This window comes from Cucumis melo, chromosome 7 (genome assembly GCF_025177605.1).
Source record: "Cucumis melo cultivar AY chromosome 7, USDA_Cmelo_AY_1.0, whole genome shotgun sequence".
In the NCBI taxonomy this organism is placed as follows: domain Eukaryota; kingdom Viridiplantae; phylum Streptophyta; class Magnoliopsida; order Cucurbitales; family Cucurbitaceae; genus Cucumis; species Cucumis melo.
The window spans coordinates 25,299,605-25,326,719 of NC_066863.1; the positions used below are offsets into that span (position 1 = coordinate 25,299,605).

General features: G+C 31.4%; 3 protein-coding genes across 8 annotated transcripts; 1 reads left to right on the forward strand and 2 right to left on the reverse strand.

Moving 5' to 3' along the window:
- Positions 1-6,644: 6,644 nt before the first annotated feature.
- On the reverse strand, positions 6,645-11,223 carry LOC103493200 (uncharacterized). 2 transcript variants are annotated; one of them, XM_008453868.3, is made up of 10 exons: positions 10,088-11,223; positions 9,936-10,007; positions 9,784-9,858; positions 8,952-9,038; positions 8,521-8,590; positions 8,333-8,424; positions 8,188-8,229; positions 8,008-8,088; positions 6,893-6,973; positions 6,645-6,765 (listed from the first exon to the last, which is right to left on the reverse strand). In XM_008453868.3, exons 1-9 carry the CDS (start codon positions 10,193-10,195, stop codon positions 6,902-6,904), a joined length of 699 nt encoding a protein of 232 aa, XP_008452090.1. In that variant the 5' UTR covers positions 10,196-11,223; the 3' UTR covers positions 6,645-6,765; positions 6,893-6,901. The 2 variants fall into 2 exon arrangements, with proteins under 2 accessions (XP_008452090.1, XP_008452089.1); XM_008453867.3 differs by having other exon boundaries at positions 6,645-6,973; positions 10,088-10,229.
- A 784-nt stretch (positions 11,224-12,007) lies between these two features.
- LOC103493201 (uncharacterized) lies at positions 12,008-15,117 on the reverse strand. Of its 5 annotated transcripts, none has more exons than XM_017045695.2 (4): positions 14,896-14,961; positions 14,761-14,814; positions 13,070-13,948; positions 12,008-12,520 (listed from the first exon to the last, which is right to left on the reverse strand). In XM_017045695.2, exons 3-4 carry the CDS (start codon positions 13,927-13,929, stop codon positions 12,346-12,348), a joined length of 1,035 nt encoding a protein of 344 aa, XP_016901184.2. In that variant the 5' UTR covers positions 13,930-13,948; positions 14,761-14,814; positions 14,896-14,961; the 3' UTR covers positions 12,008-12,345. The 5 variants fall into 5 exon arrangements, with proteins under 5 accessions (XP_016901184.2, XP_050943124.1, XP_050943125.1 ...); XM_051087167.1 differs by adding an exon at positions 14,531-14,672 and having other exon boundaries at positions 14,761-14,914; XM_051087168.1 differs by lacking the exons at positions 14,761-14,814; positions 14,896-14,961 and adding exons at positions 14,433-14,511; positions 14,611-14,652.
- A 173-nt stretch (positions 15,118-15,290) lies between these two features.
- LOC103493202 (gamma carbonic anhydrase 1, mitochondrial) lies at positions 15,291-19,702 on the forward strand. The gene is made up of 5 exons (XM_008453870.3): positions 15,291-15,694; positions 17,169-17,312; positions 18,126-18,251; positions 18,336-18,487; positions 19,063-19,702. Exons 1-5 carry the CDS (start codon positions 15,580-15,582, stop codon positions 19,339-19,341), a joined length of 816 nt encoding a protein of 271 aa, XP_008452092.1. The 5' UTR covers positions 15,291-15,579; the 3' UTR covers positions 19,342-19,702.
- Positions 19,703-27,115: the final 7,413 nt, after the last annotated feature.

The following is a 27,115-nucleotide window of genomic DNA, read 5'->3' on the forward strand; positions in this document are numbered from 1 at the left end:
TTCATCTAATAATTTATTGATCAAATTTAATTTGGTAGGTATGTAAATTTTTATATCATAAAAAAATGAAATAAATTTGTAATTTTAATTAACATTTATCGAAATTGTAAAATAAAATGGTAAATATATATACATAATTTAGTAGATAAGACATCAATTACAACTCAAAAGCTTCATAATTTGATACGACCCCACGACAATTTGAACTACAAGAAAAAAGTGTAGAATGAAGTGAATCTAGTAGAAGAGACCAAAACCAGCTTTCTATTCAACATGAGATCTTCTTACTATATATATAATAAAATATATGTATAGGTGGGGGGTATAATAATAAGAGAATTGAAATAAACTTTAATACCTAGTATAATATATAAAATCAGAACCTTTATGGAATATCTGTCTCTATCTCAGTCTAGGTTGGCTGTTTTATGAACTTTTTTTCCTCACTTTAAGCTTCTTCAATGGAGGGTTATTGGTTGAGTGGGGCTTTGTTTTTGTTGCTTTGACTGAGTTTGGAAAAAATAAACAAGAAAAAGAGAAATTAAAAAAGGTGTTTGGATTGGAAGAATAAGAAGAAGAAGAAGAAGAATATGGAAAATAAAAGTGGAGAGTTTTGTTGGAAGATTTGAAGAGATAACTTTATTCAGTACTGGTCTATTATTCTATTATGGTGTTGGTTTTGAAAAAGGCTTTGTCAGCGTTTTAACATAGACATAACACAAGGAGAATTTATAGTATATATATTCTATACAATTTGTTCATACTATAAATTGGACTTTACATAAATATCGGCAAACTTCAAGCTAATTTAAATGCATTCCAAGAGAATTTCCAATACTAACTATAGTACGAAATATTATTCAAAGTGACATCTACAACACATATTTGTTACTTTTAAATAAAAGAGGTTATCGTAACGAATTAGTGCAAGATATAATTTTAAAGTTATATCTAATTAATAGAGTAAGTTCAGTTATAATATCAAGTAGCATTTCTTTTGAATTTTTTGTTGGAGTATTATTTGATAGTATGGTGAGGTTTTATTTCAAAACCAATTGACAGTGAGAAAAATAACTCATCTATTTTATATAAAAATGTTAGTCCTATAAGTTTTTCTAACGCGGGATTCTTAACATATACACCTTCTAAACAGTGCCTCTTTTGGGTTTACCAAATTTTGTTTAGATCCATTTTATTTTATTAGATCGAGTACATGTGGTTGGCTTTATGGACTCTAATATCATATATGATAGTATGGAGTTCCATTTTAAAATCAATTGATAATGAGTTAGATTGATAGTATGAAAGTTCCATTTTAAGTTGGTTCCTATTAAGAACTTCAATCTCATTCTAGATTCGATTGGGTTGAACTATTCTATAGTTTGAATTGTAAACTTATTCAAACCAAATAATCGTTATTATGAAAAAAAAAAAAAAAGCCAAACCAACTCAATCCAATCATAAAAGTATAGGTTGAGAATTGATTCAGGTTACTAAGATAATTTATTTAAAATTTTATTCTAAAAATAAGTAAAAAAAATTAATATCTAAAATTTTATTTAATTATTTTCATATATTGAATCAAGTACTTAATCTCAATTTATACTATAAAAATTTTCTTTCTCTAATTAATGTTTTAAACATTTATTTTTAGAAGCTGTCCGAGAATAAATTATTTCAAAAAAATTGTAAAACTAAACAGAATTAAAAATAAATATATATGTTTCATAAGTAAAAGACATAACTTTTAAAATTAACAGTAAATCGAGGTTGGACTGTGTTATTTTAGATGAACACACGAACCAAGTATTAAAACGTAAAGTTTTCGTTTAATTGAACCTAACACAACCCAGATTTTGATGTGTGGAATTGGATTAGATTGAATTTTGCAGATGATTGAATGTTTTGAACATTCCTATTCTCTAGTCAAAACACATATGAAAGTAAAATAAAATTGAAGTTACACATGGGAGAGTAACGTGTAGATTCGAGACAAGACCCATTTTTTGTCGTTAATAGGGAAAAGAAAGTATAGAGAAATGAGTCAAAAAAGAAATGATGATGAATCATAGGGAAGGGATTGGCCAATATTTCCCTAATACATGGAAGAAGAAAATTTAAAAAAATAAAAAGGAAAATTTATATAATTATGTTATGAAATTGTATGGATAATAATAATGCATATATAGATGTATTCTAGGGTTAGGGTTTGGTTGATGTCCTTTCACATATTGCTTTTTGCAGTCTCCTCTTATACAAAATGTTTCTTTCAAAATCTCTCTCTTTTTCTTCCTCTTCTCCATTTTCATTAGTAGATCAGATCCCTCTCTCTACCACACCCAAATCCAAATCCTCACTCTCTATCAAATATCAATATCAAAATCTTTCATACTGTTCATTATCCATCTTTTATATAATCATATCCAAATTAAAGAACTCCTATATGCTCTATAGTTCTCTAGGGTTTCCAATCCCCATTTCTTATATATATATATATATAGATCAACTACTCCCATCTAGTTATCTCCTTATTAATATTATATCGATACCATTTAGCACAAATTCTATCTGGCTTGTTTGTTTTTTGTTTAGCTCAAAAGACGATCTTAGGTTAGGAACATGAAGATCCCTTTTCGTATTTGTAAAATATTTGAGTTAATTAGTTTACCTGTCATCCGGTGGATTTGAGATGAAATCTCATGTTTATTTGGTAGTACTGGGGTGGTCTAGGGAGCACTGATGTACCAGATCTCATATTCTCCGCAATTAAACGTGCCTCGTGTTGTACCTCTTTAAAATCTAGTAGTGGGCCTTGTGTTGTACCTTTTCAAAATCTAGTAGTGGGCCTATGTTTGCATTTCATTACTAAGATTTCTTCTAAATTAAATTGATAAAAAAGCTAAATTTGAAAAAAAAAATTCACTCTCCAACTAAGTAAAATCAAGATTTATTCGGTAAACTTTGAGGTTTGTCTCTTTAGCTTCTTAATTTTATAGGTGGCTTTAAATGAAATTACTTTGGTCCTTTTAACATATTCAACTATTCAAAAAATAATTGATACATTAGATATAAGTTTAAATTTGATGTTTAACGTTCTAAAGTAATGTGAGTGAAACTGTTGATTAATTGCATATTGTCCAACAAAAAGGAAGATAAAGAAGATTTAAGAGATTACTTTTACGTCACATCTTCAAAAGGCGCTAATGCATGCATAAGATATGACAAAAGACTGTTTAGCTCAAATTTATTTATAATTTAACAAGATTAAAAAGAGAATGAAGTAAAAATGATACGTGAAAGAGTCATATTGTATATATGGAAGGTGACATTGTCTTGAGAGTCATAATATTAAACATCGCCAAACACGCTCATCAAGGTTGCTAGCTTCAAGAGATGACATTTAAGACAATTTAGAGAAATTCTATCTTTTTAATTTTGTATATATCTTGACGTCTCAATTGATGTGCGCTTGAGTTTTATTTTTCAAAGATCTTTTTCAAATCTTACTATTTTAGGTTTAATGATCAAACCAATTGATTGGATTAGTCCTAACCGAACTAATTTTAAAGTGAATTGTCCTAAGATCAATATATGATCATTATTGATTTTAAATTTGATCAAAGAGTTATTCATTCTTCTAACTAAGCTCATGGTTGGAATTCTTCCTTTAGTTAATCTTATTACGAGTGTTTGTAAGGATTCTACGACCTCGAGTTTTGTATGAATCCAAAGATGTTGGCCGCTTATTATAAACTTTTGATTTTATCTCTAGTAGATATATGCAAATTGAAAGATTCATATCTATAAGAACTAAATTTGTAACGTTGGAAGTTTAAGCACCATGTTTACATAACCATGTTACTTGGAGAATGATTTTTTTTTTTCATGTTGGTTAAAGGCCACCAAAACATCATTCTTCGAGATGAAAATTTATATCTCATCGATTGAATTATATTCGAATTGAGCGAACAAAATACTAACATATCAAAGACAAGGTTAATTAGTTGGGTATGAATTTTAGATTGAACAAATTAGATTATAATAATGATACTAATAAAAGAATTAAAAAGAAAAGGAAATATTTGTTTTGAATTATGTCAAAAATAGGTATCACATGAGTTGGTCAATGGAAGAAAAAGGTAAAATACAGAGAGATGTGTAAGATTTGTAATTAGAAGTACTGAAAAAGTGAAAGAAAAAAAAAATGAAGAAATATTGAATTTCCCTTTTTGTTTGTTTATGGTATGTCTGTTGTGGAAATATAATTGTCCTTTTCTACTTGTCTTAGTAGTTTGCATTTATTAGATTTTGGAAGGGGACTTACTTTCAATCATACCTTATTATAATAATTCCATCTTTCTTTTTATTTTGTAATACTGAAAATAACCCTAAACCCTTTCCTCTTCATATCTTCTTTATATAACCTAAGTTTCTACCCCCCCCAAAAAAAATCATAATATTCATTCAATTTCAATCTCTCCCTTTCTCTTTCTTCCATCCCCATGATGATCACAACAAGCTTTCCAGAATATATTTTATCTCCCATTTTCCTCGTGGGGATGAGAAGATTATCTAGTGTTTCTAGACGGTCGGATTTGCTTAGATGAGTTGAGTGAATTTTTTTTCCTAGCACGTGTAAGAAACATGAATATTATATTTACTAAAAACGTGAATATAGTTCAATTGTATCATTATCGAAAAAGTTAAAAGGATCAAATTTTAGTTCATACGGGAAGAAGTATAATATTGATATTCAATTTTCTAGAAATTATGTTATATTATTATTATTATTACTAAATTAGTTCTTTGCAGATTTTGATATTTAAGTTATAATTCTGTTTATTTATTAATTTTGTTTGAATTTAGAAAATATACCTATTTTTCAGGAGATCATTAACATAAATTTAGTTCAACCATAGTTACAATATGTTAAGTGGGGTATTTGTTAATGTTTTTAACAATTTTATTCAACTAAAGTATATAAATGATTAAAAAGCGTTTTGTATTTATACTTTTAGGAGAGTGAGGGTTTTAATTATTTGCAACTGCAGTTCGATCCAGAAATTGTGACAGATTACAGAGTGCTATCATTATTATCTTATAAAGCTCCCTATTTTGTTTTCAAAATATAAATCCTTTCTTTTTTTCTTTTTCTTTTTTTTTTTCCTTTTTGTAAGTTTTGATTTTTCTAATTCCTTGAAATCTTATTTTATTAAATAATTATACCAAAACTTTCTCTTTGCATTTTTAGAAAAATATTTTATTCTATCAGATTTTCATCAGAAGTATTGAGTTAATTGCTTGCCTCTAGGTCATCAAATATTACATTGTTATTTGGGAATTTAATTTCAGTTTAGTTCTTTAATTTTGAGAATTATTGATGACTTTGATTTTTTTATTTATTAAATACTCATTTTTAATTATTGATGTTCGTGTTTATAGTTAATTTCAAAGAATATTAAAAAAATTCACATAATAATTGTTTTTAATTTGTTGATGTCAAATACTAAAGTGAAAACTAGTAAAAGCGTGAGATTAAAAGGGCAATATATGTAAAATAATTGAAACCTAAAGAAATAAAGCAAAACGCAAATTCAAAACTTAAACAATAAAAATGTAACCTTTTGAAACTTAGAGACAAAATGAAAATTAAGACTTGTTTTGGTGATATTGTGAGTCAAAAAAATTATATTACAAGCACTATATTATTTGAATTATGCTCATTTTGGTAATATTATTATACTAATTACTACCGTGAAAAAGTGGGACAAATTTTCCCTTTAAAAGAACTACAAGGACATTTAAAATCTAAAACAAAATATTTAAAGGCACGTTGGTTAAAATAGAAGACAAATATAAAGAATGATATCCACATCTTTCACTAAATTTAGAGAGTTAGTATAACAGCCAACTCAAATATCATTCATTTATATATTCAGATATTACATTGTTGATCAAAAGATTAAAAGGTGAAACATAACCCAACAATTAAAGCACATATATCTTCTCTTGAACTTAGAAGTTCAAATTCATGGTCCCATAGTTGTATGCTATGAGTTGTTTTGGAAGATTGGAATATTGTGAATATGAGGGATATTGGAATGCGAATTGAATCATGAATAGAACAAGAACAAGATCATGATCATGAAATGTCAAAACATAAGGTTGAGTTGAAAATTGTGAGAACAAAATGAGTTGAGTATAACAAATCAAAACCAAAATCCTCAATCCCAACAGGTGCCCAAACACACTCTGAGTTTATTGGTGATTTATCATAACATCTGAATGAATACGTAGTTTATTGGTGATTTATCATAACATCTGAATGAAAACTCACGTATCTAAATCAATGATTTTCACTTGTTTGATATTCTTCAAATTTTGATGCTTAGAAGTGAGATGAATAACTGTTCATGTAATTAAATTCCTCAAGTTTTTAGGTTCAAAAAGTGATTTAACACTGCTGTACTAAAAAATATACTATTGAATACCCCCTTCCAAAGAAGAAAGTACTATATTTTTCCTCTTGTGTAAAAAAATTACCAACCATAAGCACAGTCATCCACATGAAAAAAAAACAGTAATTCTTGTGAAAAAGAACAACTTTAAGAATGCGCTAAGAAGAGAAACATCAAACAAGAGTATTTCAAACAATGGACCTTCACAAAATCATTCTAGTTTGCCTTTTCTTACAAAAGAAGTACGTACTATCTCGTGAAAGAAAATTACGAATCATCAGCATGTTTATCAAGATGATAATAGTTCCTGTAGAACCGAAGCTTATCATATCTATGACCAAGATGGGGCTCCAATCAAGAATAAGAATCTCAATCCTAATTTTCCACAGTAACATGATGTAACAAAAGGTAAAAGAACTTCGTTTTTTCGTTACCTTAGTGAGCTATAGAGCATCATTCATGAGTTTCTCCGTAAGAGCTTTGGGAAGTCCCATCACTGTGTCAGTTGAACCTACCTGTCATGCACCAAAATGGTTTCAGGTTTTGATAGATAGATATGCCTATACAAAGGGAAAAATGTAAAGGCAATCTTGCTTTACAAGTACTTTGCTGTGAACTATGAAGTCTCCAAACCTATTTGATTCTTTTAGGTACTAATGTAATGTGAACTTCACTCACAAAGTTGAAGTCAAGGCCTAAAGTGTCAGGATCATCATTCATTTCATAGTGATATCAAAAGGAAAATGTTCACAAAGACGATATACATGTCAGACCAGAATTAGATAGATTTAAGGCTAAGTTATAATTTTGATCACTATAGTTCCGAAAAAAAAGTTAGAACTTCAGCTCTTATGGTTTTATAAAAATTCACAAATAGTCTTTATAGTTTGATAAAATCCTCATAAGTAGTCTCTACACTGTATGATTATTTATATAAGGTTTTTAACTAACCATGTGGACTAAATTCTAGCTTTTTTTTCAAACTATAAGACCAAATTTGCAATTTAACCTAGATTTATCAAGTATACGGTGAATATAAAGTGGAATAGCAAAACATCCTGTTCCTAGGCACATATGTATTTTCCTAAATTCAACTAAGGAAATAAACGAATAATTCAGTCCCAAGCAAGTTCGGTAGATTTTTTTTCATAAAATACTACTTTGTCACGTATTTTGATGAACATAAGTTAATGATGTACATGTAAATTAAAGGATTACTTAAATAGATCTGTCAGGCAGGCCAAATCTCTTGTGTTATTCGTTGATAGAGTGAATTTATAACATTGACGAGGTGCTTGACTCCCCCATCTGATCGCGTGTAATATGATATTAAAAGCTAAGTTAATGTTTCTACATGTGATTCATTCATCCTACGTACCAACTGACGCAAAACTAAAAACAAAGTTGCAAAACTCAAGTTACTATAATCTCCTTTCAGGTCCATGAGTCAATTTGTGCTGCATTCTTTATATAGATTATCAACAAGAAAACGAGAGAACACAATGTTCGAACGTGTACAAAAGCATATCAGTAGAACTATATTACTAACCACTGCCTCAACCAATGGCAAAGTCAGTGGATGCTCCAACATCAGACCCCCAGCTACTTTGAATGTAACGTCATCTTCAATCTGATCCAGTTTACCATCAATAAGACTTGAAAACAGTGCAAAACAAAAAGCATAACATCTTTGGAAAGAGATCCAAGTAGACAATATTCCAGCGTTTACCAGGGTATCTATAATCTCCTCTGGTATGTCATAGAAATAAACCTTCAGCACAAAATTAGTCCACATTATTCAACTTGCCGTCGAATCATGTAAAATTTGTCCCTGGGTTAAGTGAGGACAAAATGTGAATTGAAGCTTATTATACCTCTGCCTCTTCCCATCCCCCTTTTCTTGTTCCTGTCATAAGATTGGTTACGAGTACAGAACCTACAACAGAAGCATGACTACCAGAATAGCCTGCAGGTCATTAAGTAAATCACTAGTCATGTTTCAATTTTCAGATCATTGTACAGGAAGAAGTAATAAAGGCATGAAGTCTGGAAGGCAAATGACCTTTGATAAATTTACGAGCTTCGTCCTTGTCGGATGGTTTTTCTCTAATTGTTCCTTCATAGACCACCACCTCAAAATCAATCAAATGCAGTAATTAAGAGTTAAGATATTTCTTAATAGGTTACTAGGTAATAAGGAAAATGTGAACAGGATACCATAAAAAAGAAAAAAGGGAGCATCATGAATGATACACATCCCTTGCACAGGAAATTAGTAACTTGTTTATTAGCTAGGAATTAGGATGAATCTGGTATGACTTTAAGAGTGCATTTCAAAACATTCTTACATAGTTAAAAGTGACTGTTGAGCATTCGAGAAACACTTATAAACACTTGAGTGGAATTTTTCAAAGAAATATCCCAAACTCGCTCTAACTAATATAATGTGAGTTAAGGCACATACTGAACAGGGAAGAGGGAATTAAAGCATACAGTGTCTGCAGTGATTAGCAGTGTCGGATGTGCATCATTGTTGAGTTGAACGCCAGTGGCTAGAATTCTTGACATAATTGCATCTGCCTAAGAGAGATTGAGTGAAAACCATTAGGGAGAAGCCCTTCTCTTGACCTTACAGGTGAAAGACTAAAAGATACGAACATATATACGATAAGTACTCCTAGTCTCAGTCTTCCAAAGTTATAAGATGCATCAGTGAACTTCACTAAAATGTTGAATCTGCTACTCTTTTCTGGACTTGATATATTAAAGTATCCTAATTAAAATCCAACTATAGCTTCAAGACCAAAAATTCACAACAAATGAAAGTCCACGTAGAACTTTGTCCCATTGTCAAAGTTGATTTTCCCATTGCCAATTGGTTTTGAGATAGAATCCAGAGACATTAACAAATATAGCACAATCAAAAATAGGTTGTAGATACAGAGTATTGATATAGTTTTGTAGTGCACATGTGATAGGTTTTATAATATTTACAATTCATTTAAAATGTTGTGATACACTTCATTATGAGCATTAGAACCCATAAAGCCGTTGGGCCCAAAAATAAAATTGAGATCAGATTCAAGAATGGTGAATCAAGGGAGCTCGCGATCTTCATTAGCCATTACGAATTGGTTTGAAATGGACCCTTGTATTATTAAATGCAGGCTAGCTAGGCTACACAACATTGAAGGGTTGCATGAACAACCTTTCACCATTCAAATTCAATGATGAAACAGCTAGAAATTAGAGCAAAGCCAAATAGTTCCTAAAGGGATATAAGAACTACAATAATACAGTAGCTAAGTAAATAAAATAAGCACACCTTTGCCTCAGCCAGAGCCACCACCAACTCTTCAGGCCTTTCCTTTCTAATCGCTTTCTCATCAATGTCCGCCGTCTAAAATAGACTAATACAAATCAATCTTCCAACAACTAAAACAAGAAGGATAAGGAATATCTAATAAGAAAATTTACCATTATAGTGAACTCGTATCCCATTTCCGACAGAATGCGCCGACGAGCCATTGACGATGAACCTAATATTATCTGCGCATAAATCACAGCATCACGAAATGCAAGAACGAGAAAAGAAGTTGAAGAATAAAGAGAAGTAAAAGGTGAAAAACCTGAAATGGTGATTTGGGTGCGACCATTTCTCTGCAATCTCGTATTTTGGTGGATATGCGACGGATAAGATTTGGAGTTTGAACCATAAGAGAGAACCAATTTACCATAACTGAAACTGGCGAACGACCTCTTGCTTGTCTTTTTCCCTTTTCTAACTTGAAAATTCAGTATCTTCAATCCTAACAACAGAGATTTGACTCTAAAATTAACGGTTTGTTCGTTCCGATTACCAAAATAAAAATAAAATCTGCTCCATTCCTTAATTCAGTTTTTTTTTGACCAATTGCTTGAGTGATATTATCAAAACAACACAATTGTGCACTTTAGAGTAGGAATCTTCCTCTATTCTTTACTCTTTCTTTTAGGGTTTTGGATTTTGCATTTGTATTCTCTTAATATTACTCGCTCTCCCTATTACTTCGTAATGGAGTTTAGTAGAGACAAGAGTTAAACTTAAACTTTGGATTTGATTGAATTTTGTTCCACTTTTTTAAGTAAGTTTTTCTTTTCTTACATCACGTTGGGATGAAATTATTTAAACAAATAGTTGTGTAATCAAACTCGGATCTCTCTTTTGCTATTCTCTTAGATTCAGTTTTTTTTTACCTCCTTTCTCGTTTCCACTCTTGACTCTAACCAATGGTGTAAGAATAGCCCAACAACTCAAACAACAATTTATATTTATATTTTATTATTAATTTAGTAAATAGTAAATTAAAGTCGATCCTTGTTTCATTAAACACAACTTCACGTCATGTCTTTCATCTCTCTGACTCATACTCTCCCCCTCATCTCGGCTTCTCATCTCACACCTCTCCTCCTCAATCTACGTCGTCGCCAGCTTCTCATTTCACTATCTTCGAACGTTTTGTTGCGTTATCTCAGTTTTTCAAGGGTTTATAAAACAATATAATCCAATCCGAAAAATATATGGATTGGGTTGGAAATGTCCCCATCCCAACCCAACCCACTTTCTATACCCCTAGCTCTAACAATTGAGATCAAGTTGGTTGCGTGTGTTGGATCGACATGATGTACAATTGCATTTGTGTGATACACTATTTAGACCTAATCATCATTTAGTAAAAATTCTCATTCTGTCATATTTTTGTCATTATTTATTAAATTTACATGATTGTTTTTTTAAAATCAATTGGAGAGTGTTCAGATGGTAATTAATGAATCTAAGAATTTTATTTTCAAACTTAATTTTACATTAAAGAAATCTCAAGATTTGTGACCATCTATTTCAAAATCACTGAGAGATGACAACACCATTTGAAATTGAATTGTAGGACTCCATTGGGAGGATTTGTCCAACTGATCAACTTAACAAGATTCAAACCAATTGATGTGATGATGTCAACAACTCTGGAGTTTCTAACAATTTGCTAGTCTTGTAATCCAAGTGAAATAATACAATATCACCAATGCTGATATTGATTTCTCAATGCTATTCTAAGACATTACAATGTAAACATCACATCAATTGCTTACCCGAATTTTCACACATCAAACTTCTATTAACATCTGTCACTTTCTTCCTTCATTCATTTATTTTGTCTAAAGTAAATATATTACCAATACTTCTTTAAAAGAATATTATTTTTGTAAATTAAGTATACCGTTAAAGATATGAAATAAAAGTTTTGGCTCTCTTTTAACAATTTACCATAGAATGAAAACAAGAAAAAATTTTGAATTCACCACTTTTTGAATACAAGTAGAGATTTGAACTTGTAACCATTCGGGTTAAAGTAATAAATCTTAGACTATTGAAAAATCTCGTGTTGTTTAAAATATAAAATAAAAGAGAAGAAAAGTAAGGGAATTATCAGAAGGCATACCGGAACTTGCAAGGATTTTGCACATTGTATCCAACTGACAAAAGACAATAAAAAAAGAAAAGAAAAAGAACGTAATGCTAAAAGGGAAATTTATGTAAGGCACTAAAGAGCAGAAAGATACCAACTTTTGAAGCATACATACAGATCTCGGAAGTATTCACAAACCAAGTTTAAACTCCAATGAAGAAAAACCCTGTGAGTTCTCTCCGCAATAGCAGATACAACAACTGAGACTATGGAACTACATAATAAACTAACTTCACAAGGGTTTTTCACAATACATTATATATGCAAGAATACCTGATGCTCCATTCTGCCACCGCTGCCACCGCGTTGCTTGGGCCTCGGATTGTCAACCGAGACGAATACTTGCTATCCAGGCTGATGAGCAAGGGGAACAAGTGTTTTGATTAAATATGTGAAGCACTCAAGGCCATTACCTTGCATTGTTCATTCATAGCTAAAAGTTGAGCCTCTTTCTTGTCAAGAAGAGCACTCAACCTCACGTTTTCTTCCATAAGTTTCTGGACTTCTACTTCTTTCTGCATTTTCTCACCCTCCAACTGAGTGGTCTTAGCAACTAGCCTGTTTCACAGAATCAATTAAAACCTGTGAAAAACAAGTTATAATAGCAAACTAGACATAATGACGATGACAAGGATTCTTATTTTGGGGGTGGGGGAACAAATCACAAATTTACTCGATCCAGCTTGTTGCAAGCTACTATTCTGGGCGTTATTATCCAATTCACCCCTAAATAATTTTAAAATTCAGAGAATAAGCTGGAGAATAGACTGTTTGCAATTGAAGCATTTTCCAATTATTGTTTCTGAGCAAAACAAAGGCAGCATAACGAAAATCCATTGCGTGACAGGGCTGTCAAACTACACATTTAAATATAGGTCTACCATGAGCTGGCTCACAAGGAAATACACATATAAGAAAAGCTTAGTGCATAGGATATCATATATGTGTAGTGCGAGTCGAATGAAAATAATTGAAGCCATGAGTATAATGAGAGAACATTAAAAATTAAATCATCGAGGAAAAACTACAAAATAAATTGAACGTTCATGATAACAAAAGAAAAGAGCAAGCAAGGTCAAAGCAATATAACATAAGAAATATACAAACCGTTCAAACAGCCTCTCGATTGTCTGAAATTGTTTTTCTGATGATAAAAGTGTTTCCCTAACAGTGATGAGACTACTGACATATGATTTCAAAGACTCAAAGTCCCTCTTAACACGACAAAGTTCCTGCTCATTTTCAGCAGCTCTTTGCCTCTGTCTACACGTTTCTTCAACCAGATCCTCAACTCTCTGCCGCATTTCATTTAGAATACCATTTGTACCCACAGCAAATTGTTCCATTTCCTCCAGTTTTGATGACATGTTCTCAATCTGGATTGATTTTTTTTTAATTTCCTCACGACCCAAATGGACTTTTTCCTTCTCTTCAGCAGTTTCTGATTCTGCCAAAATAACCCTCTTGACAAGTGCTTCCATTACATCTGAAACCATCTGAACAGACTTGAGTATTTGACCGATATAAACTGCATCTTGTTCATCTAGTAATCCACATGGCTTTCCAATACCAATCAAGGATTCTTCTTCAGTACCATCAAATGAAGAAAGATCAATACTTTTAGACCAACCAGACAGTGGTGTTCCACTTTTGTCAACCAATCCTACCCCTTCTAAATGTTTAATACCACACGAAGAATGAGCCAAATGAGGAACTGCTAACATTCTTGCTTTTGATTTCAAGTATGTTAACAATGTAGAAGTTGTCTTAACTCTTCGCCAGAGAACCTCTAGCTCCTTTCTTGAGTCTTCCTCAGACCCTTCTATAGAAGCCTTCACCTCCATAAGCTTTGCTTGCAACACATCTACTTCTGATTGGCGCTTTTCCATTTCTTGCTTCCAAGTTTCATTTGTTTCACTGAGCTGAATTTTCAAAGATGATAGATCAAGATCTTCCTCTGTAGCCATATCTGAACTTACAAAAATCCTGTGTAAAAAGAAATGTTAAAAATCAGCTCCCAAGCAGAAAACAGTGACATCCAACAGACAGTCTATTTGCAATCATTTCCTAAATATTTTTAACAACTTGAAAAGTGATTCCAAACATGCCTAGAACACCATCAGCGTAACACATTGAAATTATGTACATATCATCTAGGCCTTTAGAAACCTCAAACACCAATTTTAACATTTAAGCAACACAATGTCTACCAGCCAAAGGAAAATAAGTAAATCAGCATCTCACGGGCTACATCGGACTTACAAGATACTTCAAAGCACAAGTAGATAAATAAACTATGCCTTCCTTCATCAAAATTGGTTAAACTAGAACTCACAATCAAAGATCGAACAAATAAAATACGAATGCACCAGATGATGATACATAGTAAATCTAAAAGCGAAAACGAGCTCAAAGTTATCAGAATCCTAAAAATAACATCCTTGCAAAACTTTAGTCAATGAAAAATGACCCTATAGTAGTCTCATCGGCTCGAAAAGGTCCCCGCCCCCAACCCTCCAAAACCCTAGAATCTGCTCATCAGACAGCAACTGAAACCCAAAAAATCACCTGATCTTAATAAAAGTGAAGGCTTTCAAACAAAGAGAAAAAACCCAGAAAGGAACTGCAAAAATAATAGAGAGAATCACAGTGATGATGGAGAACGAGAATAGGGGAAAAAGGGGAAGAAGTTGAGAGTGGAAAAACGAAGCTGAAATGTGAAAAAAATGAAATCAAATCAGGGAATTTTAAGATAGCAAATGAAGAGAAGAAGACGAAGAAGAAGAAATCAAACTGACCAAAGAGAAGATCGAATTGTCAGAAGAATGGGGTGCGTTGGTTTGTTAGTGTACCTGAAAAATTAAGATTAGAAGAAAAGACCAATGACAAGAAGATGCAGAAATACGATAACATAGAAAATTCGGAGGCCCAACCTCCCCCTTCCTTTTACATTACTCTTCTTTTTTCCTTTTAAAAACAACCCTCATGTTTTGTTAATGCAAAATCGAAATGAAATGTCATGTCAACCTCTCGATCTAAATTAAAATTATCTTTTTTATTTATATTAATTAATTTTAAGATGATAATAAAATTTATATAATTTATTAACAAAAGCTTAGCTTAACCAATAATTAAATAAATAGGATATAAAAAAGAAAACTTGTATATTTGATTAACTCAAAGAAGTATACACAAAAATCTTTGAATTTTAAATAGGTTTTAATGATACAAAGGTTTAATAATAGTGAGGAAACCATATATTACCCCAATATGTAACCAATTATATGACTAATACCGTTTGATTTAATCTTATCCAACCCATCATTGCATCATATTTTCACTTTCATTTCGAGTGAGTAAGCTAATGAGATTTATGTTTTGAAACAATTTTCAAAAATAAATGGTAAAAATGAAAACTTTTTTGGTTGGAATATTAATGAGACTCTTACCCTAAAATTGATTTTGTATAATTTAACAAAAAATAAGGGAAAGAAAAAAGGAAAACGATGAACTCTTCAGCTATGGGCTGTTCCTTCTGATTCTTACATTTCTTCCATCTATAATTTAAAGCAAAAAAACTGTGGACTGAGGAAGAAGACGAAGAGCATTTGTGGAAGATGGGAACATTGGGAAAGGCAATCTACACCGTCGGATTCTGGATCCGGGAAACCGGCCAAGCCCTCGATCGTCTTGGTTGCCGCCTTCAAGGGAATTACTACTTTCAAGAACAATGTAACCTTCTTAATTACTACATTCTATTTTACTTTGATCTTCCAAGTTTTTCCATTTTTAAATTGCTATTAAGATCGTCTTTGTTTTCCCACCGATTTTAATTTGATGGAATCATTTGGGCTATTCAATGTAATTGGGAAGATATTCATATTGCTTTGTAACTTTTGTTTACCATTTATCTGGGCATAAACCGCATTGTATTTTTTGTGGGGGTTTCTATGAAATTCGCTTTCTTTCGAATACCCTTTTATGTTTGCCTGCAGTTGACATTCAAACTATGATTTTTGTTGGTTGGAGTTGAGTTGGACAGGATTTGTAGAAGGCGTGAACTTTACTTAGATATTGTATTGTGATTTTCGACTTGTAGATTTGAACTGCCAGTCTTATCATGTGCGTTTCTGTATGCTGTTGATGGCATAATTAGGACTTCATATTCTTCAGAAGTTGTTCATCAGGGACGCTTTCAGGAAACCGCACAGAAAATGTAGAGAGCTAATGTGAGACCTTAATTGTTCAGAACGTCACTTTAGGAAGGAGCATAAGTAAAACTTCATCATCTATTATGTTATCGATGGCTTATGTTATTGATGTTGATATCATGACTGGGACTTCAATTTTATGGATATATTGATTCGTATTGTATTTAGAAGATATTTTTGTAAATAAAAAAGTTAATAAAATTTATTTAAATTAATAATTTTGTTGTTTTTACTGCAAAACTAAGTCCATAGTCGTAGATCTTGTTGTTAATTTTCATATTCATATTGATTTTATTAGATGAAATTTGTTTATGCTTTATGTGTATTTATGAAAGGTCTTGGAAATATTGATTAATTCTTAATCAATATTTGTTTATGTGTATTTATGAAAGGTATTGGAAATATTGATTAATTCTTAATAATGTCAAACCCTTGATATACTGATATATTAAATTTCAATCCTTGATTATACCTTAGTTTGAGGATTATATTAGTTTGTTTGTACACAACATAGCTGTTTGTAATGATGATTCTGGATGTTGAGATCTTGAGAGGAGTTTAACTTGAACCAATATTTCATTGTGTGTGTGACAATACATCCTTTTGCCCCTCTTTTTATTTTTAAAAATAGTGGCTACAAGACTTAGAATTCCAATGTCAAAGAAAATATATTATAAACACTGTTGCAAAACACTTGCAAACAAGGGCTGTTGCAAAATGCTTCGTAGGACATGGAAAATACAAATTATTGCAAAACAAATTATCTCAACCATCATTTCTATTTCACTTTTGGTCACGTATATTTTCAATACTTGACTGTGGTTTTTTTATATACACAGCAACGTTGTATAGGCCCTGGAGATTCTTCTGTTGAACCCTAGTTTTTTTTTGTGCTTCGAATGAATTTGTGTAACTATGTAAATGCTTTTGGTTTGAACTCTTTATAAGTAAAATTTTCAGATGACATTATCTAATTCTGATTCTTATTTCTTTAGTATCTAGGCATAGGACACTCATGAACATATTTGACAAGGCTCCCGTCATCAACAAGGATGCATTTGTGGCACCTAGTGCATCTATCATTGGTGATGTGCAGGTGGGACGAATGTCCTCTATTTGGTATGGGTGTGTTTTGAGAGGTAAACATAACATTGGCCTTTTTGAAGATGTACATCATGTTTCATTCTTTATATCTGGCAGTGTGTTAATTTTGATGGCCCCCCCTCTTCTTAAACTACTTTTTCTGATTTCCAAAGTTCCTGAATTTGGACTTTACACATTGTATAAATAAAGTTTAATAGTACCTCATCCATTAATCTTTACCTGCAATAGCATGTTTTTATATATTTGGCTTTTGAAATTCTTTTGAGCTAATGATTTGCAAGCCTGTTGAAGTAATTGTCATCCAACGCAAGAGAAAATCTTAAGAATGCATGTCCGGTACATAATGTTCCAAAATATGATAATCTGAAAAGTAGACTGAGGCAAAGAATATCGGAAGAAAAAGGTTAAAGTAGAAATGTTATGATAAGTGATGGGAGCAAAAGTTAATACCTTTGCTGCATTAATGATTTTTTGGTTGTATGCCATGGCCGGGAGAAAACCTTGTTGTGACAAGTGTAGATTCTAGGCTGTGCATAAACATGAGGTCGTGCAATTATGGAAATTCCGTTTGCTGCATTTTTACTTGTTAGCAATCGCAAATGTTTGAGGACTAGTACTTTTTTGGGGAACTAACTGGTGTTTTCTGTGAGCAAAATGATCGTTCTGTTCTTTGAAGATAATAATTTGAGTCAACTCTTCTTTCTGCCTAAATTTGTTTGGTCAGAACCGTTAGTTTACCTTGGAACAACCATTTGCCAGTAATTTGTTTAACAAGTTCGCTTTTCTTCTTTCCCCATCTTCTCTCACACCATTTGTTTATTTTTGTCTAACTCCAAATTTTTGTGAAGGTGATGTTAACAGCATCAGTGTTGGTTCCGGAACTAACATACAAGACAACTCTTTAGTTCACGTAGCGAAATCTAATTTAAGTGGAAAGGTTTTACCGACTATCATTGGAGATAACGTTACTGTTGGTGAGTGAAATTATCTTCTTTTAATGCTATTAACATCTATCACTCGATGTGCATGTGTTACGGTTTCAAATTTTAACTAGACAGGCCACAGTGCTGTGTTACATGGATGTACTATTGAGGATGAGGCATTTGTGGGGATGGGAGCAACATTGCTTGATGGGGTGTACGTAGAGAAACATGCAATGGTTGCTGCTGGAGCACTTGTGAGGCAGAATACACGAATCCCATGTGGAGAGGTCTCTCTCAATACCACCATTTTACTTTGATATCAGTGTATTTATCTGGTCTTGAATTTTATAGTCGAATCGAAACAGTTGGTACTTGGCTCCCACAATTCAAGGATTAGTGGCACACAATTCACTGTTTCTAATGGAAATTTGCCCTTGTTTATTTATCTGATTAAGAGAATGGTGTGATACACCTCCATTATTAATTAGGACAAACGTTAAAGGTGTTGGGTCAAGTGTGTGTGCTTATCTGTTTTGAGATGTGGATTCATGTCATTTCTAGTTTGGAATGATACGAGTAAGGTGGGTGTAAAAGAAAATAGACTTGGGGCCCGTTTGGATTGATTTTTTAAGTGTTTATAAACACTTTTTTTTGTGCTTATAAACACTTAGTAAGTCAATAGTTCAAACACGCGATTGCTATAGAGTGATAAGTGGGTTCTTTTTGGTTTTTTGCTCAGCTCTTTTGCTATAGTATGGGGCTAGTCAAATCTCTCTTGGGTATGCACCCACTTTATTATGAGTAGAAGTTGCTTTTTATCGTGATTGAAAGAAATTATTAAATGTCAGCATTTAAATTACAGGTTTGGGGAGGCAATCCAGCCAAATTCCTGAGGAAGCTTACAGAAGAAGAGATGGCCTTTATCTCCCAGTCAGCCATAAATTATTCCAACTTATCACAGGTTCATGCAGCTGAAAACGTAAAGAGCTTTGATGAAATTGAATTTGAAAAGGTTCTTCGCAAAAAGTTTGCTCGCCGTGATGAAGATTATGATTCAATGTTGGGTGTTGTTCGTGAAACCCCCTCAGAGCTTATCCTTCCAGATAACATATTGGCTGACAAAGTAGCAAAGTCTTCTTAAGGAAAATTTCTAATGTAGGTAACCAACCACATAAAATTCTTCCCCTTTGAAATGTTGTGCTGATATTCATAAAAGACACGACTTTCATCTCAAATAATATATGGAGGTTGGATGAAAGAGTGAACTGAATGCCATTAATCACGGACAATGTCCAATGGCCACAGCTCTATTCAATCCTCTCTAAAACCCCATTTTTCATCATCTTGAGAAATCAGGCGCAGTTAGTGAGAGACATCATAACTTTGGATGATTTAATCATCTTGTAGCCATCCTTGGATTTGTTTCCCAGGTTTTGAACATTTCATTTGCTGTCACTTTTTGGAAATAAAGAACAATGGAAACATGTGTATTTTCACTTCAACAGTCTTCTTGATCCTTTTTATATGGATCAGGTACTTAATTCAGATCTAATATTTGAGATCTAAATTGAAATAGGGAACTTTGCTTGGATTGATGCCATTCCCAAAACCTTGATGCATCAGTTTCATTAGAAAAAGGTTTAGATGAACCTACTATTTGTATAGTGTTTCATGTTTGTGTGATTTGATTACATTAGGGGCAGCCAACTGTAAAGGTCTAAGGTGAAGCCAATGTATGGCTAATGCAACTGCAGAAAGATGGAAAGGGGTATGTTCTAGCTATGTTTTTTTTTTTTTTTCATGAATGGGCCAATCTGTTTGGAGAACAATAGTGAAAGAAAGAAAGAAAGAAAAACCCTAGAGGCCTAACCCATTGAAAGAAATGTGTCAATTATTAAAGGCACTTACTTTTCCTATTAAGATCCCCACTTGAGCTCACTAGTCAGTGGCGCAAAGTTGATTGAAGTACATTTTGATTTGACATGGATTCAAGAGCTCTAATTTGATTCCAAAAGGACATTTTTCCCTTCCCACAAAGTGATCAATCACTGTAGATCTTTAAACTTCTTTACCAATAGTTTAAAAAATCAAATCAAAACTTCGGTAACCATTTGTTTTTTTTAATCTAAATCTACAAACATACCACCTTCGAGAAAATAAGTTTTTAAAGAACATAAATAGAACAAAATAATTAACTGAGGATGATTAGAATTGAATTTAAAAGAAAAAAAAAAAAGGAAGGAGTCATGGTTGAAATAGTAGTGGAGTTAAAAAGCAAAATTAAAAAGCAAAATGGGACCAAAATGTGAGGAGGAAGACAAAAGAGGAAAAGAAAATGAATCATTAAGTGACAATTAGAGAGTTGAATCATTGTATTTGTAATGTACTACTAGAAGAAGAAAAAGCAAAAGCAAAACATTGGTCATTGCCAATTTCAAAAGTCCCATTATAAACCGACAAAACACTCAATAGGGAAAAAAAAAACATTTTCATTTTGGCCTTTTCCATTGTGTTAAACATGTTATTGCAATTTGCTCGTACTGCTCCCAGTGGAAATTGACCACCCAAATTATCCTCCAGATAACTTTTGATTTTTCTTTTTTTTTTTTCTCAAATGAATTTATTTGGGAGTCGATAGCATAAGTTCACGTCAATTGAGGTATGTTTATGTTACCGCTTTATGCTTCTTATTGTTTGTTTGCTTCCTTGGATTGCCATTTTTACTTTCTTCGTTTATAACTTTTCAATTTCGTCTCTATGTTCTAGTTTAACATTTCAAATATTACTTGTACGAATCGAATGTATCCAACTATATTCCTAAATTATACAAATTTATTATTGTGGAAATAGAATTTGAATCCTTTAATATTTGGTAACAACTTGTATCAATAGAGGTGAGGTAAAGTGCAAGATTTGAGCAATATAAACGAGACCAAATGGTAACTTTTAGGATGTGTTCGTTAGTTGTTTGTTTTTTGGTATTTGGTATTTGGTTCTTCAAAATTGTGCATATTTCCACTACTTGTAATGTTTTAAAAGAGTTGAACTCATAATCAATTTTTTTTTTAATTTTCAAAACTTGACTTGGTTTTTTAAAATTATGAGAAAACGATAAATTTAGATGTGGAAAAAGTTTCTATAAATTTAATATTCTTAAAAGACTAAAACAAAAAGCTCAAATAGTGTCGTCTTCAAACGAGAACTTGGACAAAGTTTTAAATCACCAATTGGCCAAAAACCTTAGACTAATGGGTAATGACAAATTTAATTATATATCACTAACATTATCTCTCCCTTGTGAGCTTGAAATATGAGACAAAGCCAACAAGTAGAAATCAATGTAAATCTTGAAAACAACACTTCCATAGACCACATGGTTTGATATCATTTTAAATCATTAATTCAACCTAAAAGCTAATTAACTAAATTGATGAAAGTTAATTTAATATAATATTTAACAAATGTGAGATTAACCTTTTCCATAAAAAAAAAATTGAAATCTTATGAACCTTAAATACATTATTATTTATAGTTATACTTATACATATAAATTTGAGTATTTTGATGAATCTATAGTCTAGAACGAGAAACAATTATTCTAATGCAATTTAAAAGAAATGATTTTAATAGATGTATGTTATTATATTATTTTCGTTTGGGCCTTAGTTTAGTTTTAAATATGTTTACCACTCAATTTCCCAACATCTAATGGCTGAAAATAAATTCGGATTTCGATCATCATCTCTTTTCTCAAACACTTCATCTTCTTCGAAATTACACCCATTTTTGTTATTTTCAATCCTTCTATTTTTGCTCTCTTTGAGCTTCATTGTTTATTATTTTCGTCTAATCTTTGAAAGAGTTATATTATAGCATGAGGATCGATTTGTTGAGTACTTTAAATTTGTAAATCTACTTTTTGAGTGAGGATTTCCGTCTTCTTTTTCATTTTCAAACTCATTGCTAAAATGGTTGCTCTTAATCCTTAAAAAGAGTCTTTTGTTACGATTTGATTGTGATCCGTGGAAACGATTAAGTTTTCTCTTGAACTTGTAAAAGAGCAAAGTAGCGATTGTCTCTAATCCATAAAAAGAGATAGTTCGATGTTTTAAGTGACATATCCTAAAGGAGTTTGAGAAGTAAATGAAGGTCGGTTGTGTCGAACCACAATATATAAAATTATCGGTGTCAATTTTTCTATCCCTCTTCTATTTAGCTTTGCAATTAATTTGTTGATAGAGTACTTCATTGCATAAAATTAATTGCTTTAATTTGTGTTTGAATTTCTTTATGCCACTTTATAAATCATTTTAACGTAAACTCTAATCACTTTTTTTAATGTTGTCATATCGATCCTTTACAAATAATTTAACCTTTAGTGTCACGTGAAGTAAAATGTATTCGTTAATCCAAACTTTGACATCAACATCAAGTATCTATAAAAAAAACAAAAAATTAGATTGAGATGGAGTCTGGCAATAAAATTTCTTTCAAACACATTTCAATTATATGAATTTTCATTATCAATCACAACCATATGACAAATCTTCTTCTTTTCTTTTGACTATTTGCGTCAATATAATACGATAATTAAAACCTAAATCAATCTTTTCATTGAAAATGGTAACATAAAATTAGCTCCACGACAAACAACAATCCCTTGGTTATTGGATATTGGATATTATTATTGGTTATGTTTGATTGAGTGTGATGTGATTGAGAGTTAATTAATTGTCTCCCTGATGCCAACCATACACATTATTTCATTATTTCATTATTTCATTATTTCACTATTTCACCTACGGATCTAAATTACTCAACCCCACAAAATTACATCATAAGAATAATTAAAATGAAAATGGGTATTCCCATTATAATTAATGCTATATTATCATTATATATATATAACATCTTATTATTAATAATAAATTTTATTGTCGTTTTGTTTCCCACTTTCTTATAATAAAATAAAATAAAATAAATATTGTTTCCTATTTGTTGGCTGTTTTACAATTACCTAAAAGATTTCAAAGTTCTATTCATTTGGTTTGCCAATCATTTACTCCTTCAGTTCCCCTTTTTGCTTCGTGGTTTGTTTCTTGCCTCTCGTTTTATTAAAATGAATCACAATGACATCCCCCTTTCGTTTTTGGCTTCGTGTTTTGTTTCTTACCTTTCCTTTTATTACTGTACGTACACTTAAATGACATGTCTCCAATTATGACCATGGGTTGTAGGGATGTGTTTCAATCCAACTTTAATTTGTATTTCAAAATTTTCATTTTATTCTATTCTATTCTATGACGAAAAAGTCCGATTCATTGATTTGATTTATTCTATGAAGAGAGGAAGGAGATGAAGAAATCTAATTTTGCACAAGTAGAATTAAGGTGGTAGGTAAAAAGTAGTGATAAAATAAAAGTTTAATGTGCATTGTGTCTGGATGTTCAAACCTATGAGGATTACTTTTGAGTGCTTCAGAATGATTATATCCCTTTCTTACTGTAATTTATTTATAAATTATGAAAAATAAAAATACAATCACCCTCTAAAGCTTTCATTAGGTGCTCCAATAATAGATACTTAAATTTTTTATAGTATATGCTAATCTTTCTTTTAGCTATTATATGTTTTATTTCTTCATTCATTTGAATGAGGGGAGAAAAAGAGATGTTTAAACCCTAAATTTCTTGACAAGTCACCATAATCCTACACCATCAAAATCATTACAACTCCATTTCATTGTATTCATTATTATTTTGTTAAAGTGGTAATTTTCTTTTTCTTATTTTAAATGCTAATTATTGTAAACAAAAAAAATTGTACCTAAAATAATATATAGCTTGTTAAAGAGAAAAATATACATCCGTCCTTATCCTCAAATTCAACTCCTCTACCATATTCTAGGATAGATATTCAATGGAAGAAGCGATAGCGAAGGAGCCTCAGTCAAGTGGCTTTGCCCCTATCCTCTCATTCTTAGTCAAGTTTCTTCGAACCACCCCCTTCCGATAGAGATTCTGGAAGCTACCTGTCTACCAACGGCTGACCCAAGGCTTATTTCCAAACTAAGAATTGAGAATGAATTCATCTCCTCTTATCGTCTTTTTTCTTCTTTTTCTTTTGCACTCTTCTATCTAGTTTGTAAACTCATTTTGACTGACTGAAAAGCTTCTATTCCATATTTAGAAGGAGAAGAAATGGAAGAAGGATAGAAGGAAGAGGACAACTGTCTTTGCCTCTCCCTCTGGCCTCACCTTGATCCACGTCTTTGTTTTCTCCTACTTAATCTGAGAGTTCGAGATCCCCTTATAATTGCAATTCAGTGCTTTGGTTTTCACCAAGAAATCTCCTTTGATCTTCATAAAGGCCTTAGGCAGTCACTCAGTCTCGAACGAGGCGCAATCACTATTCATTTGATCGGGTCCTACTTACAAAAAATCTCAGAGATGGAACTCTAGTAATAGAACATTTAGTTACTAATTGTTTGTTGACATAAAATCTTTCAATATTGGCCTTTTTATTTCTAAAATGAAATAAACGAGGCTTAGCGCTTAGTGAAGAATCTCTTCTCACTTCCTTCTTTCAACTTCATCTCACTCAATTCATCTTCTTGCTTAGGCTTCCTTCCATCGCTCTTTCATACATTCATTCATGTTAAATAGCCTTATTGATCCTAATATAATATGAAATGTTTCGCATTGAGTTTTGAATCTAATTTTAATTTAATCTTTAAATTTTAAAATTACGATTTTATTTTTGAATTTTGAGTTTTGAGGTTTGTTTTAATTTGATCCATAGTGTTAGTAGCATCGATTCTTTTTACTGGATACTCTTTTTAGTATTAGTGTCTACTAATTAATTTTAGAAAATTATAATTAATTAAGTTTCATTATTTTTCGATATTAAATTCATATTTAGATTTCACTTCATACTTGTAAATTTAATATCACTTCATATTCATATTTAGATTTCACTTCATACTTGTAAATTTAATATCACTTCATACTTGTTAACATAGCATTAATGGTCAACAATGGAAAGTGAGTACTAATTAAAAAAAGATCAAAAGTGTAAATTTTACGACCTCCGACCAATTGAATCAATATTAAAATTTCAATAAGAATGTTGTAATCTTCTAAAACATAAAGTTTAATTGAAACAAAACTCAAAACTTAAATTAAAAGAATAACATTTTGAAACCTAAGAAACTAATAGAAACTAGCTAGATTCAAAATTTAGGAACAAAAAAGATATTTATCTATCGCTTCGAAAATTCATAAAAAAAAACAAGTACCATTACCCAATTACAAAATCAAACTTACCCTAAATAGATTATAAAAAGAAAGTTAAGAGGGTAAAACATTATAAAAAAGAAAGTTAAGAGGGTAAAACATTGACAATCCTAACTCGAACTCCCAATATTCTTCACACTTAATAACTATACAACTCAATACATTATGCTAAAACTTGATCCACAAAATTTGCTAATAATAAATAAGAATCTCAAAATGTGGGAGTATCCAACAAATGTAGAGAGATCATGAATGAAGAAACTAAGAAGGTGCATATACAAGAATGTATAGTCCTATTCTAATCCTATTAATTTTCCCAAAAAATGGGAGTCTATGAAGAAGCATTACCAGTGTTCTCCAACATATTCTAAAGTTAAAAAGGGGATGTTTAATCAAAATTTTATTCTATCTTACTTACTTCTATGGTTGATGGAAGAATAACATATCCAAAAGTCATCCATTGCTGCAAGGGAAGGGACCAAAATTTAAGTCTATACTTAGAGGAGGCGTGAATGATACAGTGGAGAAAAAGCAAATAACAACAATAATAACAATAATAAATGGTGTATTTAAATTTTTCATTCACTCATAATATCATAAAAAACACCTTGAAAAGAAGGAAAATGAATCTTATTAATTTGGGTCAATATTAGGAATATCCCTTGACTTACACGTGTACAAAGCCGCAACTTTATGGGGATGAACATTGCTGCAAAATCTATGTCAATTTCTAATGAATAAATAAAGAAATAAAAAAGAAGAAGCAATTCCTTGATTTGATAGAGTTGCCTTTGATTTCCATTTACCAAATAGCAAAATTGTTTTTGCCTTGCATTACAATACGAATTATACAACCAAACAACCTTATCTCAAAAAATAAAACACATATTTTGCCTAAACAACCTTAACAAAGTCAGAGAACAAAAAAGAAAGAAAAAAAAACATATGAGATAAGCTTCAAACACATAATTCACTCTTACTTTTCTTCTCCGCCAAACTACTTTTTCCTTTTGTTATAAAGCTAACTCTATTTCAAAATTCGTCTATATCCTTAAACATGTTTTCATTATTTAACAAATGGGTCAAAGGTATCATAATCCCTAATTATTCTACAAGTTACATTCACATTTTACTAACGAATAATCCCGTAAAATCTAAAGAAACAAAAACGAAAATGAAGTGTAAAAGAAAGAACCCTCAATTTGAATTTTTTTTTTGGCTGTGTTGTTAATTTTATGTTCAAGACTCAAAATTCTAAAGTCTCACATGTTATTTAAAGAGATGTTTGAAGACTAAAATGTAATCAGATTTAATGAAAATATGAGACATTGAAATGCATAAAGAATTGATGGCAGAACAGAAATGAAATTGTGGAGGCATAAAAAAAGTGAAAAACAGAATTAGTTTGTCAGGACGGAACCATCTTATTCCACCTTGGGCAAACAACCCCTAGTGTGCATCACTTATTACACTTTCTGAATCAATAAGCAACACGATGGACCCTCTCAAGAAGGTAAGAAAGTAGCCAGTATTTATGAAAGGAAATATCATAAGAAAAGAAGGTAGGTAAGTAGCCACTATTTATGAAAGGAAATATCATAAGTAAAAAACAAAAGGCCA